The sequence below is a fragment of the Gracilinanus agilis genome, chromosome 2 (assembly GCF_016433145.1).
Source record: "Gracilinanus agilis isolate LMUSP501 chromosome 2, AgileGrace, whole genome shotgun sequence".
NCBI classification, from domain to species: domain Eukaryota; kingdom Metazoa; phylum Chordata; class Mammalia; order Didelphimorphia; family Didelphidae; genus Gracilinanus; species Gracilinanus agilis.
The window spans coordinates 639,966,118-639,979,722 of record NC_058131.1 but is presented as its reverse complement, the minus strand read 5'-3'; the positions used below and the strand labels follow the sequence as shown (position 1 = coordinate 639,979,722).

Genomic DNA, 13,605 nt, shown 5'->3' with positions numbered 1-13,605 from the left:
CACTCACAGGGATCCTTACATGGATCTCTCATTTAAGAGTCTCAACTCTTACTTTTGCTATATGCAGGAAATGAGAGAGATAAAGCCTCTCTTGTTCGACAATTCTTCTGGACTCTGGGTGATTTGCCTGTCTTACTTAGGGTGATCATTTATTGGTCTCCTTTTGGGACTTTATGAAGATGAGTAGATAGGAACAAAAATATAAATGCACTGTGTGCCCTTGAGGCAAGTTTATTTTCTCCCCTGAATTCTTCATATTCAGTTACATCATTAAAACTTTAAATACTTTCAAAGCCATTCCCATTGCATTTCAAGGACTCTGTCTTTTAGCTCTTCTGACCCTCCAACATTTATTGAAGCCTCACTCTATTTTAATAGTCTGTGAAGAGGGTTAAATAATAACATTTATATAGTTTTATATATGTTGACTCACTTGATCCTCACAAGCTGTGTAATCCTCCATCTTAAAAGATGAGACCACTGAGGCACAGAGAGAGGAATGGATTTACCCAGGATCACAGCGCTAGGGAATATCTAAGTCATAATTCAAATTTGGGTCTTCCTGACTCCACTGCCTCACCTAGGAAAGATATCTAATACCTTACAGGGCCAAACACTACGAAACAATAGAGGAGGGAATTCAGGAGAGGCTTCTTAAAGAATTTAAGACAATTTAATCCTGGAAGAAAGAGAAGGATTTCAATGGACAGAGATGGCGACGCAAAAAGGAACTGCATCCATTCCAGTCTTGGAGAGGCTTTTTTTTTTAAAGCATGGCAATGACAGAAGACAGAAGGATGAGGCAGATTTAAGGGAATCTGATTGAGGTCAATGAAATATTCTGTGTGTTAGAAGAAAGGTGATTAACAAACCTCTTAAAATCCATGGGAATCAAAGAGCCAGTTCAATTAACACACTACAATAACATTCTCTGAAAAAGACCAAATTCCTTTGTGCTTTTTCCCTCAGTTATGACCATTTTAATTATACATGGTTGATACAAAAAAACCACAAGAGATTACAATGAAAAGAGTACTCAGTAGTCTGTTTTCAGAACCTTATTTAGATTCCTAATCCTGTGCTTTTAATTAATATTTTACTTCATCAATGATATAAAAATATTGGCTAAATGCTTGATATATTAAGTGTGCCCTGATCTAGGAAGAACTTATCTTAAAAAATTCAGTTATAAAAAGCAAAAACCTGGGCAGTCGGTCAAAAATATTTGTTAAATCTTTATTATGTGCCAGGCACTGTGCTAACACTGGGGATACCAAAAAAAAAAAAAAAAAAAGACAAAAGACTGTCCCTATCCTCAAAAAGCTTGCAATGTAAAGAGAAAAACAACATGCAAACAATATGCAAGATACACAGAAAATATTCAACAGAGAGAAGGCACTAGAATTAAAAGGGTTCAGGAATGGGTTTGTGTGGAAAGTGAGATTTTAGCTGGAACTTAAAGGAAGCCAGGAAGCTAAGGGGCAGAGAGGAGGAGGAGGAACAGCATTTCAGGCATATGGCTCAGGCAGTGAAAATGCCTTAAGTCAAAAGAGACGGAGCATCTTGCACAAGGAACAAGGAAGGAAGCCAAAGTTACTGGACCAAAGAGTAGGGGGTATGAGCTGTGAGAAGACTAGAAAGAGGGAAGAGGCTAGTTTTGAAGGGTTCTGAACCCCAAAGGATTTTCTTGGATCTTAGAAAGCCCCTAGTTTACTGGAGGAGTCAGATCAGTGCTTTTGAAAAATCGCCTTAACAGCAGAGTAGAAAATGAACTGGAGTGTGGACAAACTCAAGGCAGGGATAACTGGCAGGTTATCGCTACAGTTTATGTGTGAGGAGAGAAAGACCTGGACTCGGGTGATGGCAGTATCAGAGGAAAGAAGCAGGCCCTCTGTAAGAGATGTTACAAATATTAACAGGTCTTGGTGCCCGATTGGATATAGGGGATAAGCAGCAATAAGGAATTGAGGACACCTATGCTATTAGCCTGGAGGCCTGGGAAGGGGATGGTGGTACCCTCAAAAGTAATAGGAAAGAGGAGTAGCTAGGTGGTTCAGTGGTGGGAGCACCAGGCCTGGAGTTGGGAGGTCTGGGGTTCAAATCTAGCCCCAGACACTTCCTAGTTATGTGATCCAGGGCAAGCTACCTAACCCCAATTGCCTAGCCCTTACCAATCTTCTGCCACAGAACCGATACCAATACCAGTACAGAACCAATACTAAGACAGAAGGTATGGGCTTTAAAAAAAAAGCAACAGGAAAGTTTAAAAGGGGGAAGGTATCAGGGGAAGAGGTTATGAGTTCAATTTTGGATATGCAGAGTTTAAGATGTCTACAGGATATCCAGTTTGAGACGTCTAGTAGGCAGATGGAGAAGTCAGCAGAGAGAACTGGATAAGAAGATGTGAAAATCATCAGCAGAGATGATCTTTGAATCCAGGAGATTTGATGAGATGACCAAGTGAAGTAAGAGGGAGAAAGAGGGCCCAGAATAGAAGGATCTATGGGAAACACATGATCTGGAGGAAGATAGAGCAAAGGAGACTAAGGAACCATCAGAGAGCTAGGAAAACCTGAAAAGAAGAGAACACCAATAAGAGTGATTGTGTCAAAACCTACTTTTTTTTTTTTTGACATAAAGATAAAAAAGGATGAAGATTGAGAAAAAAAGACATTAGCTTTGGCAATGAAGAGATTATTGGTAACTTTGGAGAGAGCAGTTTCAGTTGAATGATGAGTTTGGAAGCCAGACTATAAAACTCTCCAATCTGACAAAGAACAAAGAGGATTATTCTCCCCACAAAATAATTCAAAGGATTCCTACAAACAGTGAGCTTTTCTCATGAATACATAGGAAATGAATGCAATTTATTTTTGATTGGCACATAGCTTTTCAGTAATACATCTATTACAAAGTAAACATAGTCACAAGTGAAAATCAGCCTATGAAATCATGGGTTAGCATAAATAAATCTAAATTTCATTCTTCATGACCTCTATGTACTCTTTAACATGGTTGATCACTCTTCTTGATATTTCCAACCTTACCATTCAAGTGAAACTACTCTCTCTAAAATTATCAATAATCTGTTACCAAATCTAGTGAATTTATTCTCAATCCTCAACCTTTTTAACCTCTATGTAGGTTTTGACACTATTATTCACTCTTTTCTTGATACTCTTGTCTAGTTCTTTTTCCCTTTGTGATTGCTAATATTTGGATATTTTATCCATTTGGAACTAATTGGACTGCATGAGAAGCAGTCTTGTAAAATAGAAAATGATGTACTTAAGTCCTACGCTCCCTACCCCCTCATTCTCCCATCTGTAAAATGGGAATAGGCATACCTCTAGTAACTGCATACATGGTTGAGTTAAACTTAAAGCTTATAGCTTTGAAGTGCTAGGTAAATGTCAGCTGTTAGTATTTTAAGATATTGCCCTAAACCTATTCTCCGCAAAATTGCTTTATGGTATTCTTAGCAGTTCTTGACAATAAAATATGTCTCCTAAGTATCTTGCTCTCTCCTGGTATTGGCTTCCTTCTATGTTTTTCTAAACAAAATTATTCTACTGATTAACCAAAGTTGATTTTTTTTGTTGTTGTTTTTAAACCCTTAACTTCTGTGTATTGGCTCCTTGGTGGAAGAGTGGTAAGGGTGGGCAATGGGGGTCAAGTGACTTGCCCAGGGTCACACAGCTGGGAAGTATCTGAGGCCTGATGTGAACCCAGGACCTCCTGTCTCTAGGCCTGACTCTCAATCCACTGAGCTACCCAGCTGCCCCTGATTAACCAAAGTTTTGATGACTGCTTATTAATGTAATCTGAGATTTGGTAATGCTAGGTCTTCTTCACTTCTATTTTCAAAAATTCATCCTGTCCCTTGAAATTCTTGATCTTTTGTTCCTCCAACTGGATTTTATTTTGTTGAGTTATACAAAACAAAGTCTGAGTGATATAATGCAAACACCAAAGACTAATTTAGGTCCAATCATCATTATACTGGTACAACCAAGAGAAGAATATTAAATCTCTCTCCAGTTAAGATTTCTTTTATTACTACAAAACTGTTTTGGAGTTATATTTATATAATTTGTATGTATGTTTGGTATATTGACTCTAAATTATCCTACCACTTCCTGTTAGCAAAAATGCTGGTTGGCAGTTTGAAACTTCAATTAACTTCAGAAGTATAAATGCTACAAGTTTACCACTCACTTCCCTGAAAAAAATCATTTGAAAGTTTAATCACAAAAATTTCTTTTACACTTAGGTTTGTGAATTTCAAATATTTTTTAAATTTTAATAAGATATGGCACCCTATCATATATTACATACATGACAATTTCTGGATGACATTTTCTCAGACTAGTTGACCAGTAGAGGCAGTCTTCTTTACTAACCACCTTGGTCACCCTATCTATCTCAATTTATTTCCTTTCCTATAGGCATCAAAACCTCATTTTTGTGAATGACCTTCCGGCTAGAATTACAAATGCAGTCCTTTTACTAACTTACTGAGGTGCAGTTGCTGATGAAACAGACCCCCCCCCCAATTTCTTAACATCCATATTCTTCCAATAATGTAAGTCTACATAAATGTGCAACACATAATTATCTAGGAAGCTGAAGTTGGAAACCATCTGAAGGACAAAGGCTGGAATGTATTACAAATAAGGACTGCAAAATAATAATGGTATAATAGATGTCATTAAAGAAATATATGATGAAAAAAGACTAGCTGATCATGAAGAGCAGAAGATAACTGATGGACAACCGACATGCTTGGTTGGCATCAAGAATCAGGAAGAAAACTTCTAGAAGTACATGAAAGAGTGAGGATCTGTTTGGGACAGATCTTCAATGGAGGAAAATCCTCTCTCAGAGAGGGCACATGTCCATCAGCATTGCCTGAAAAAAGCTATTTATTACTTTGACTTTTGTACACACTAGCACATGATCAACCTCTGCAAATGTATGTGATATACCAAAATATTCAGATGGGCAGATCACACCATGAGGCTGAGGTACTCAATATCAGGAGGACATAAGAGTATTCCTATATTTTGGCTGGATTACCTATGGAAATTTAAGGGAATATAGTTAAGAACAGCAGAGAATAAGGAAGCCTGGAGAGCTTATGATCTATATACGTGTAAAAAAAACCTACCAAACCAATGAGATCACAAATTCTTGAGTATTTAGAATTACTTTTTTTTTTAAACCTTTCCCTTTGCACTCTAGACAGATATTGTATATAATGAGAAAGCTTCTTTTCCATGCATCAAAGCCCAGGAAAAACAGGTGGTGGTGGTTCTGCTTAATACTTCACATTAGTCATCTGGAAGAAACTCATACACATAAAAAGGCTAGTTTTCTAGTTCTCAATATTCACAAAATGAAAAATTTTTGATAAATTCTTCTTTAATGAATTACAAGTATAAAGTACATATATAAAAACATGGATGTGTACATAGGGAATTAAGAGCATCATGATATGTACAAATGATCTTAAAAAAAAAAAACACCACAGCATAAATTGCACTGATTAAGAATGAGACGTCCATTAAAATATTCTACAAATCTAACTCATTTGGCTGTTCTGGTCCGGAGTCTTCGTTTGAGAATCTGGTGGTCACTTTCTTTTTCTTTTTGATCCATAAAAATCTGAAATTGAGTTATTTCACATGTTTAAGATTTATATAACTTTTACAGGAAGAATAATGGTCACAAATTACTGTTTATATTTAATAATTATGAATTAAAAGTAGTAGCACAGGCAAAAATAACTATTATTTGTTTTAATGCCCTATCTAACTAGGCAAGCCCATTTGAAGGTATAGAAAAACACTTTTTTATAGAAAAAAAATTTTCCCCAAAACAAATACCCCACAGTAAAACAAAAGCACTTAATAATCCATACATTAAAGTGTGGAAATATACTATTCAAAAAGAATAAAATACTCAAGCCAGGGAACAGGGATGCCACTATTCATTCATTACCAAAATTCAGAGCAAAGAGAAGATATTCTGATACAATCCAGACTTAAAAAAGGGATCTGCACTTTAACATTTATCCCCAAAGTAGGAGTCTGGTCTATGTCAACAACAGGCAAGGAAGGATCCACTACCTCTCAACACTATCTAACCCAGTTCTGAACAACTGTTACAAAATCTTTTCTAAGCTAAACTTCTCTTCCTTTTTGTCTACTAATGTCTCCTCGGACACTTATAAAGTAGATTTTGATCCAAGTTTGAAACTGTATTTATCCCCTGATGGTAATTTAATAATTACATCTCATTAGCCTATTAAATTCCATCTTATTTAATTTGATCCAATGAGCTAGTCTGTCAATAACTTTTTGGATATTGACTCTATCATTTAGTCTGTTGGCTACCTCTTCCAGCTGTAAAGAGCAACCTCCATCGTTGGAACTAACAATCCAATATGCTTTGCTCTCATTCATCTTCTGTTTTCAGTATCTTGATTTACATGGATCACTGGTGCTTCTATCTCTATATTTCCTGTGTCCCATTCTTGTTGTAAAGTGGCTACCATTTGTTCTGGCTTTGGACTCTCAGATTATTGTGTAGGTTGAGTTTTCAATGCATTTACTTCCTCTATTTTGTTGTTTGGCATTTTCATGATGTTGTTTTGATTGTTCCCCTCATTTGGCTGTATTATGTTCTGGATTGTTTCTTTTTTCTGTATAAATGAACTTTCAATGGGCATGATGCTGTGTTGCATTGTCTTTGTTGTTGACCATGGGTAGGGCAAAGATGTGTCTGCTTCCCTGAACATGCTTTGCTGAGGTATGGCAAAGTTAGATTCAGGGAAAGCCTGCATTAGAGGAAATCCCGTAACTATATTGGGAATGTACTGCTGATTATAGTTTTCATCCCAACCAGTTGTTGATATTATGAATGATACAGTTGCAAGACTGAAAAGGAGTTGGGGATTGTGGAGAAAACGTGCTATGTTCGGTATTCATAGGCAACAGAGCTTTTGTACTGATGTTGAACTCTGTGTCTGTTCCTACTGTGTTTCTTGTTTCCTTTCTCCCCTTTATTCTCTCTTACTTCTGCATGATCTTGACTGGATTCCTCTATTTGGTTTTCCTTTAAGCATTTAAAGTTTGCTTCAGGTGGAGGCATTCCTGAAGGAATACAAGCTTGGGGGTTTGGTACCATTGTTTGAACATTGTTTTTTCCCAGGGATGTTTTAGGATTAAATTCTTTTACTTTTGGATTAAGGTTTGAATGCAATGTTGTGTCAAAGCAATTTTTTTTCCTTCTTAACATTTTCATGTACCAATTCTCCTGGAGGTTTGCTTGTGTCAGTGCTTAAGGATAATGCTCTTTCCTTCCCAATGGTCTCTTCTGTAAGTTGCTTTGCAGTTTCTTTTCTGTCATTTGCTATTTGTGTTTGAAACTACTCAGAACACCCAATTAAGCTTGTTTCTTGTACTTTTGCATTTGGTTTTACTATTACTTGATCTTTTTGTGCATTTTCTATTGTTATTTTATGATTTTGTATATCTGGAACATTCTTATCATTAAGTGCTGAGTATTTTAAGTTTGAATCTGTTGTTACTGGTACTTTGTATTTTGCAATTTCCCTAACATTTTTCACTGATACAGTCATTATGCTTGATTTAAAGTCTGTTTTAAGTGCATGTGTGTTCTCCTTATTCTCTGAATCATTATCTTTTATCCCATAAACTCTATTTTTTATTTCTATCACATCCCTGATCATTTGATTCTCTTCTTCTATTTGACTGCATTTGTGGTTGGTATGAATCCAAAGATCCTACCTATTTCAAGCTTCAACCATTGGTAGGAATCATATATGTCTATGATTCCTAGTATATAACCTAGTATATATAACAATTTGAACATAAAATTTCTATGGTACTTTTAACTTTCTTTTGCTTGTCTATGTCCTGTCCTGTCCTGCTCTTCCCTTCCCTCCCCCAGACAGTAAATTATGGCCCACAGTTCAAATCCAGCTTGCCACCTGGTTTTTGTACTGTTATTTATATTGCCCATGAGCAAAGAATGGCTGTTACATTTTAAAATAAAGTTTGATTACATTTTAAAATGTAAAAATCATTCTTAGCTCATGACCTGTATAGAAATCTGCTGGTCAGATTTGTCCATAAGTTGCTAACCCCAGTCCTACACTGCAGCTATATTCTACAATGTCTAAATAGGTAGATTTAAGCTGCCAACCTCCCTTTCCAAAGCCCTTTCTGATTGCATTCAACACATGTCTTTCAAATATCTTGCTGCCTTTGTTATGTTCATTTCAACGCTTGCTTGTTTTCACACACGTGTATTATGTGCACATATATACATACATGCATATGTACACACATGGTGTTTGTTGTCGTTTTAAATCTGAAGCTCAGAAGTGGTGGTAAACGTTTAGAGCTGTCTTTGATTTCTTTTGCATTAGTAAGTACTTCATGCCTGGATATTCAACTAGTTCCAAATTCACCTAAGCACACTGATGTCTAGTCCACATCTCACCATCTTCCCTACAAAAATATCATGACAGACTATTGAATGCTTTATCAAAATATAAGTAAGCTATTATACAGTATTATTCCCTAATATTCTAGGCTCATGTACTTGTCAAACTAGGATATAAGGTGAGGCTGGTATATAACCTGTTCTTGGTGAGGTCATGCTGGCTAGCTCTTTATGACTACCCCTTCCTTTCCTAAATATATCAATTATCCCTTTAACAATACATTCCAGAATTTTTCCTGGAATTGAAGTCAAGCTTACTGGAGAGCCTCTTCTCTGTTCTGAAAACTGGGCCCTTCTCCAATCCTGTGGTATGTCTCCCATCCTCCACAATCTTTCAAAGATTACTAGTAAGAGTGCTTAAAAATCACTTGGTGATTGACTGATTGAAAATTTAAAGAGGTAGCAATTTAATCCACTAGTCTTTTCAGTGCCTTCAGATTTAAATCATCTAGGCCTGGTTAAATGGAATTTGTCAATAACAATATCAGATCCCTATTAGTTATTTCTCTTCTGTCTTTTCCAGTTCAAAGACCCTTCTCTTCAGTAAAAGGACAGAAGAAAAATAACCAATAAGCAAATATCCCTCCATCAAGAGATATCATCTCATCTACCCTTAGCATCAGTACTATCTCCTTTGATTCTCTTTTCCACCATATGGTTTTGTTTTTTTTTTTTTTTTTTTAATTTTAAACCCTTAACTTCTGTGTATTGACTTCTAGGTGGAAGAGTGGTAAGGGTAGGCAATGGGGGTCAAGTGACTTGCCCAGGGTCACACAGCTGGGAAGTGTCTGAGGCTGCATTTGAACCTAGGACCTCCCATCTCTAGGCCTGGCTCTCAATCCACTGAGCTACCCAGCTGCTCCCCCCACCATATGGTTTTAAAAATCGCCTATTATCCTTAGATTTCCTCACCAGGATCCACTCACCATGTAGTTTTAATACTTCTGACACTTCTTACAGGCCCAGGTCATCCTGTTTTCATTTTCTAGTGATTAGAGGATTACCCAGGCAAGTAAATTACAACTGCATCACTATGGTAGTAACAGCAAAAGCTACTAATGACTTTAAAAAATTAAAATGAAAGAAGCTTTCATGTACATTAATTTTAGTTTTTACAAATATTTCTTAACATGCCTAAACTAGAAAATATAGATGTACTCCTACAGATATATGCAAAGCATCTATCTCTAACACATTTGGTCAGAACAGAAATTCACACCAGCATTTGGAATGTTAGCATGTCTTCAGTTCCAAACCACAAATACAGGGATTTTACTTACCACTTGGCCAGTAATATCTAAAGGACTAGAGATCTCACTTGTATACAACTTCCGTTTGGCCCGCTTTGGTCGGGATCCATTTTCATTAACTTTCTCAGGACCAATGGGCTTTGAAGGACTCATTTTTTCCATCAGCTTCTTTGCTAAAAAGTTAAGTTATCTTAAAATTAGTCTAACAAAACAATTTACACTACAAGGGAAAACAAACAAAACATTCCAGGGATAGTTCTCCTAAAAATGGAGTGGATGCCTTGAAAAGATACTAAGGACAATGGTTCCTGAAATGACACTTTGGGAAAACCAAGTAAATAAGGACTTTCAATACTCTTCTCAACAAATTTGACAAAAACTTAATGTTTCTATTATATGCAAGATACTGTAACAGTAGTTAAAAAATATAGACAGAAAGTGAAATAACCCCTACCCTCAAGAAGTTTATATTTTTACAAAGTACTTTCAGAAGAGAGAAAGAGGACTAACAACAATATTTAACAAAAAAAAAAAAAAAAAAAAAAAAAAAAAAAAAAAAAGAGGTTATAGATGAGCTGAATTTTGAAAGAAGCTAGGAACTGTAGGAGGTGGAGGGGTGAGGAAGCAGTTCATCCCAGGCTTGGGGGACAGTCACAGAGGTAGGAGATGGAATGTTGCATTTGGACAATAGCTTGAAGGACCAATTTGGCAGAAAAGTAAGAATGAAAATAAAAAAAAAAAAGTCTGGCGAAGACTAGATTGTGGAAGACTTTAAATATGGGGCTGATCTTTTTGTGGTGGAAAGGATAGGAAATGGAGGGAATGCCCTTCAAACAGGAAATGACTGAACAAATTCTGGCATATGAATGTGGTGGAATACTATGGACTTGAATGAAATGATGCAGGGAAGGATTTCAAAGAAGCCTGAGATGACTCATATGAACTAATGCAGAATCAAATGAGTATAGAGGAGAGCACAATTTTTACAATAACAATACATGAGAGACCAACAGCTTTGAAAGGCTTAAGAATTCTGATCAAAGCATGATTCTAGAAGAGAAATGAGGTATTACACTACCTACCTCTTGATGGAAGAGAGGGACTCAGAGTGAAAGTAGAGACATTTTTTCAGACATAGTCTATGCTCAAATTATTTTGCTTGGCTCTACATATTGGTTATAAGAATTTTACTTTTCTCTCTTTAAAACTGAGTTTAAAGTGCTAAAAATAAATAAACAAATATCAGACTAATAGGCCTTAAAGCCTTAAAGTAGGCCTGATATGTGTGTACAGATTTCCTAAAAGCAATAAGAAGCTACTAAAGATTTTTAAATACGGAAATAACATAGACCTGTTTCAGGAATATTAATTTGGCACCTATATGAAAATTCAATTGTATTAAAGAGCCATTAAAAAGATTTCCAATTAAGACACCATCACAATAGCTGAAATGGGAAATAATGAGGGTCCTACATACCAGAAGTGACCATATGAGGGGAGAAATAGGAATGGTTTAAATATAGAATCAACAAGACTTGCCAATAAATTAGACATGTGTGGTAGAAAATAAGGGTAGAACTGCCATTGATAATTATAAAGATGGAGTTGTCTTCAACATAAACAGGGTGATTTTGGGGAGTGATGGTGTGTGGGGGGAAAAAATTGTTTTGAACATGATAAATTTAAGTTGCCAATGGGTGAAAATGAAGATGGTCAGTAGCCATGATGTGGAACTGAGAGTTCAGGAAAGAGATTAAAGTTAACCATATTTCCCTTCTGGAGTGGCTCATAGTAGTACTTCATAAGTGTTTGCTGAATTGAATGTAGACATTAAGGAGGAGTCACCATAGAGATAATAATAAAACCTATAAGAACTGATAAGATTGCCAAAGGATAGAAAGTACAGAAATGAGAGAAACTAGGAGAGAACTTAAGGCACATTCGCATTTATGGGAAGGAAAGGCTCATATTCAGCAATTCTAGTTTTGGGATTTCGCAAAAAAAGAGCAGTGTTAGGACAAAGGATTCTAGGATTGAAGGCTGTATATAGTTGAAGTGGTTAACTACAAAGTTGGGCCTTTAAAGGGAGGGTGGTAAAGACAGGACAAGGGTGATAGATTAGAAAAGAGAAAGATTAAAGGCCACAATTAAAACAAAGTAAATAGGGTTCTATGATCAGATAAGAATTTCAGACTACTAGATAAAGGAAAAAGCACAAAGACAGATGATGGGCAAGACTAAGAGTATGATCATCTACTGGGGTGGTTGAGATGGAGTGAAGATGTAAGCCAGGGTAGCCTGGAATCAAAGAGGAGCTCTAGGTGTTTGTAGGAATATCAGTATATATACTAAAGTTCCTATGTATTAGGCAGAGTTTGAGATAAGAAAAACTATGGGCCAACTTCTGAATTCTTAGATAAATGAATTCTGCATGCCAAAAGATGATTATGACAAGAATTTGGCATGATGATATAGACAGAGTGAACCTCAAATAAGGAAAGGTTGCTAAGTTATGGTAAAAGACAGTTGGTTCCAGAAATAGCAAAGAGGAGCATGGATTAATAAATCCTTGTTGGATAAAGTATGCATACTCCTCTTCCTGACCTAGAAAGCCTAGGAGTTATGAGAGAAGTACTAGAGAAGTTAGCCAGGGATGCAGTCTCTTCTAGAAGCTTGTTTCTATTAACTTTTTCTCTGATGAATTTTCCACTCAACCTTCTTTACTTAAAACAAAATCCATGTGTGAATTCATTAGAAATAAAGATTTTTACTAAAAAAAAATGTTTTTAAGAGAAATCAACTTAACTACGATTATACTTTAAAAATAAAACAAAACAACAACAATAAAATCCCAAGATTTTCTTCAGGGGAAAAGGGAAGGAAAATTTACTAGACTATATACACAATACAATTTCTACAAACCTTTTGACTGAAGAATTGTTGGTGAATGTTGTAAGAAATCTCCAAACTTTTGTAGTGTTCCATCTTTTTTCTTAATGGATAACTTTGTGCTGGGAGTCGATGCCTGATTCCGCAAAGAATATGCCTTTTTAGATGATAGCATAGTGGAAACCTAGCGGGCATAAAGACATTTTTATTTTTCAAAAAATTTATAAAAAGAGAAAAATACTGAGAATTAAATGACTTTAAATTTGTTATTTCCTCATTCCTTTACTATTATTACAAAGAAAACATTTTTAATACTTGTTTCAATTAAAAGATATGACTAGGAATAGCAATCATGATCTCAGACAAAGCTAAAGCAAAAATAGATCTGATTAAAGAAATTAGAAAGGAAATTACATCTTGCTAAAAGGTACTATAAACAATTAAGTAGTATCAATTCTAAAGATAAATGCACCAAATGATATAGCCTCTAAATTTTTAAAGGAGAAATTAGATGAACTTTAGGAAAAAAAGACAGTAAAACTATATTAGTGGGAGACCTCAAATTCCCTCTTTTCATATCTAAATAAATCAAACCAAAAAATAAACAAGAAAGAAGTAAAGGAAGTGAATGAAATCTTAGAAAGTTAGAACTAATAGATCACTGGAGAGAATTGGATAGCAATAGAAAAGAATATGCCTCTTTTTCAGTAGTACATGGCTCCAAAAGAAAAAGTGACCATGTATTAGGGCATAAAAACTTCACAACAAAATGCAGAAAAGCAGAAATAATAAATGCATCCTTTGCAGATGATAATGTAATGAAAATTATAAAATTTATAAAAATTATTAAAAAATTATTAAAAATTGATAAAGCCAGGGGCAGCTGGGTAGCTCAGTGGATTGAGAGCCAGGTCTAGAGACGGGGGTCCTA

At 35.6% G+C, this 13,605-nt stretch overlaps 1 protein-coding gene across 1 annotated transcript in view; it reads right to left on the bottom strand.

Annotated features, from left to right (window-relative positions):
• Positions 1 to 5,475: 5,475 nt before the first annotated feature.
• The window catches only part of KIF20B (kinesin family member 20B), a 91,741-nt gene continuing 83,611 nt past the window's right edge, over positions 5,476 to 13,605 (bottom strand). The window contains exons 31-33 of the mRNA XM_044665670.1: positions 12,708 to 12,858; positions 9,816 to 9,958; positions 5,476 to 5,667 (exon numbers count right to left, since the gene is read on the bottom strand). Coding sequence (XP_044521605.1) covers positions 5,590 to 5,667; positions 9,816 to 9,958; positions 12,708 to 12,858 — 372 coding nt within the window. The 3' untranslated portion in view covers positions 5,476 to 5,589. The remainder of the gene's footprint in view (positions 5,668 to 9,815; positions 9,959 to 12,707; positions 12,859 to 13,605) is intronic.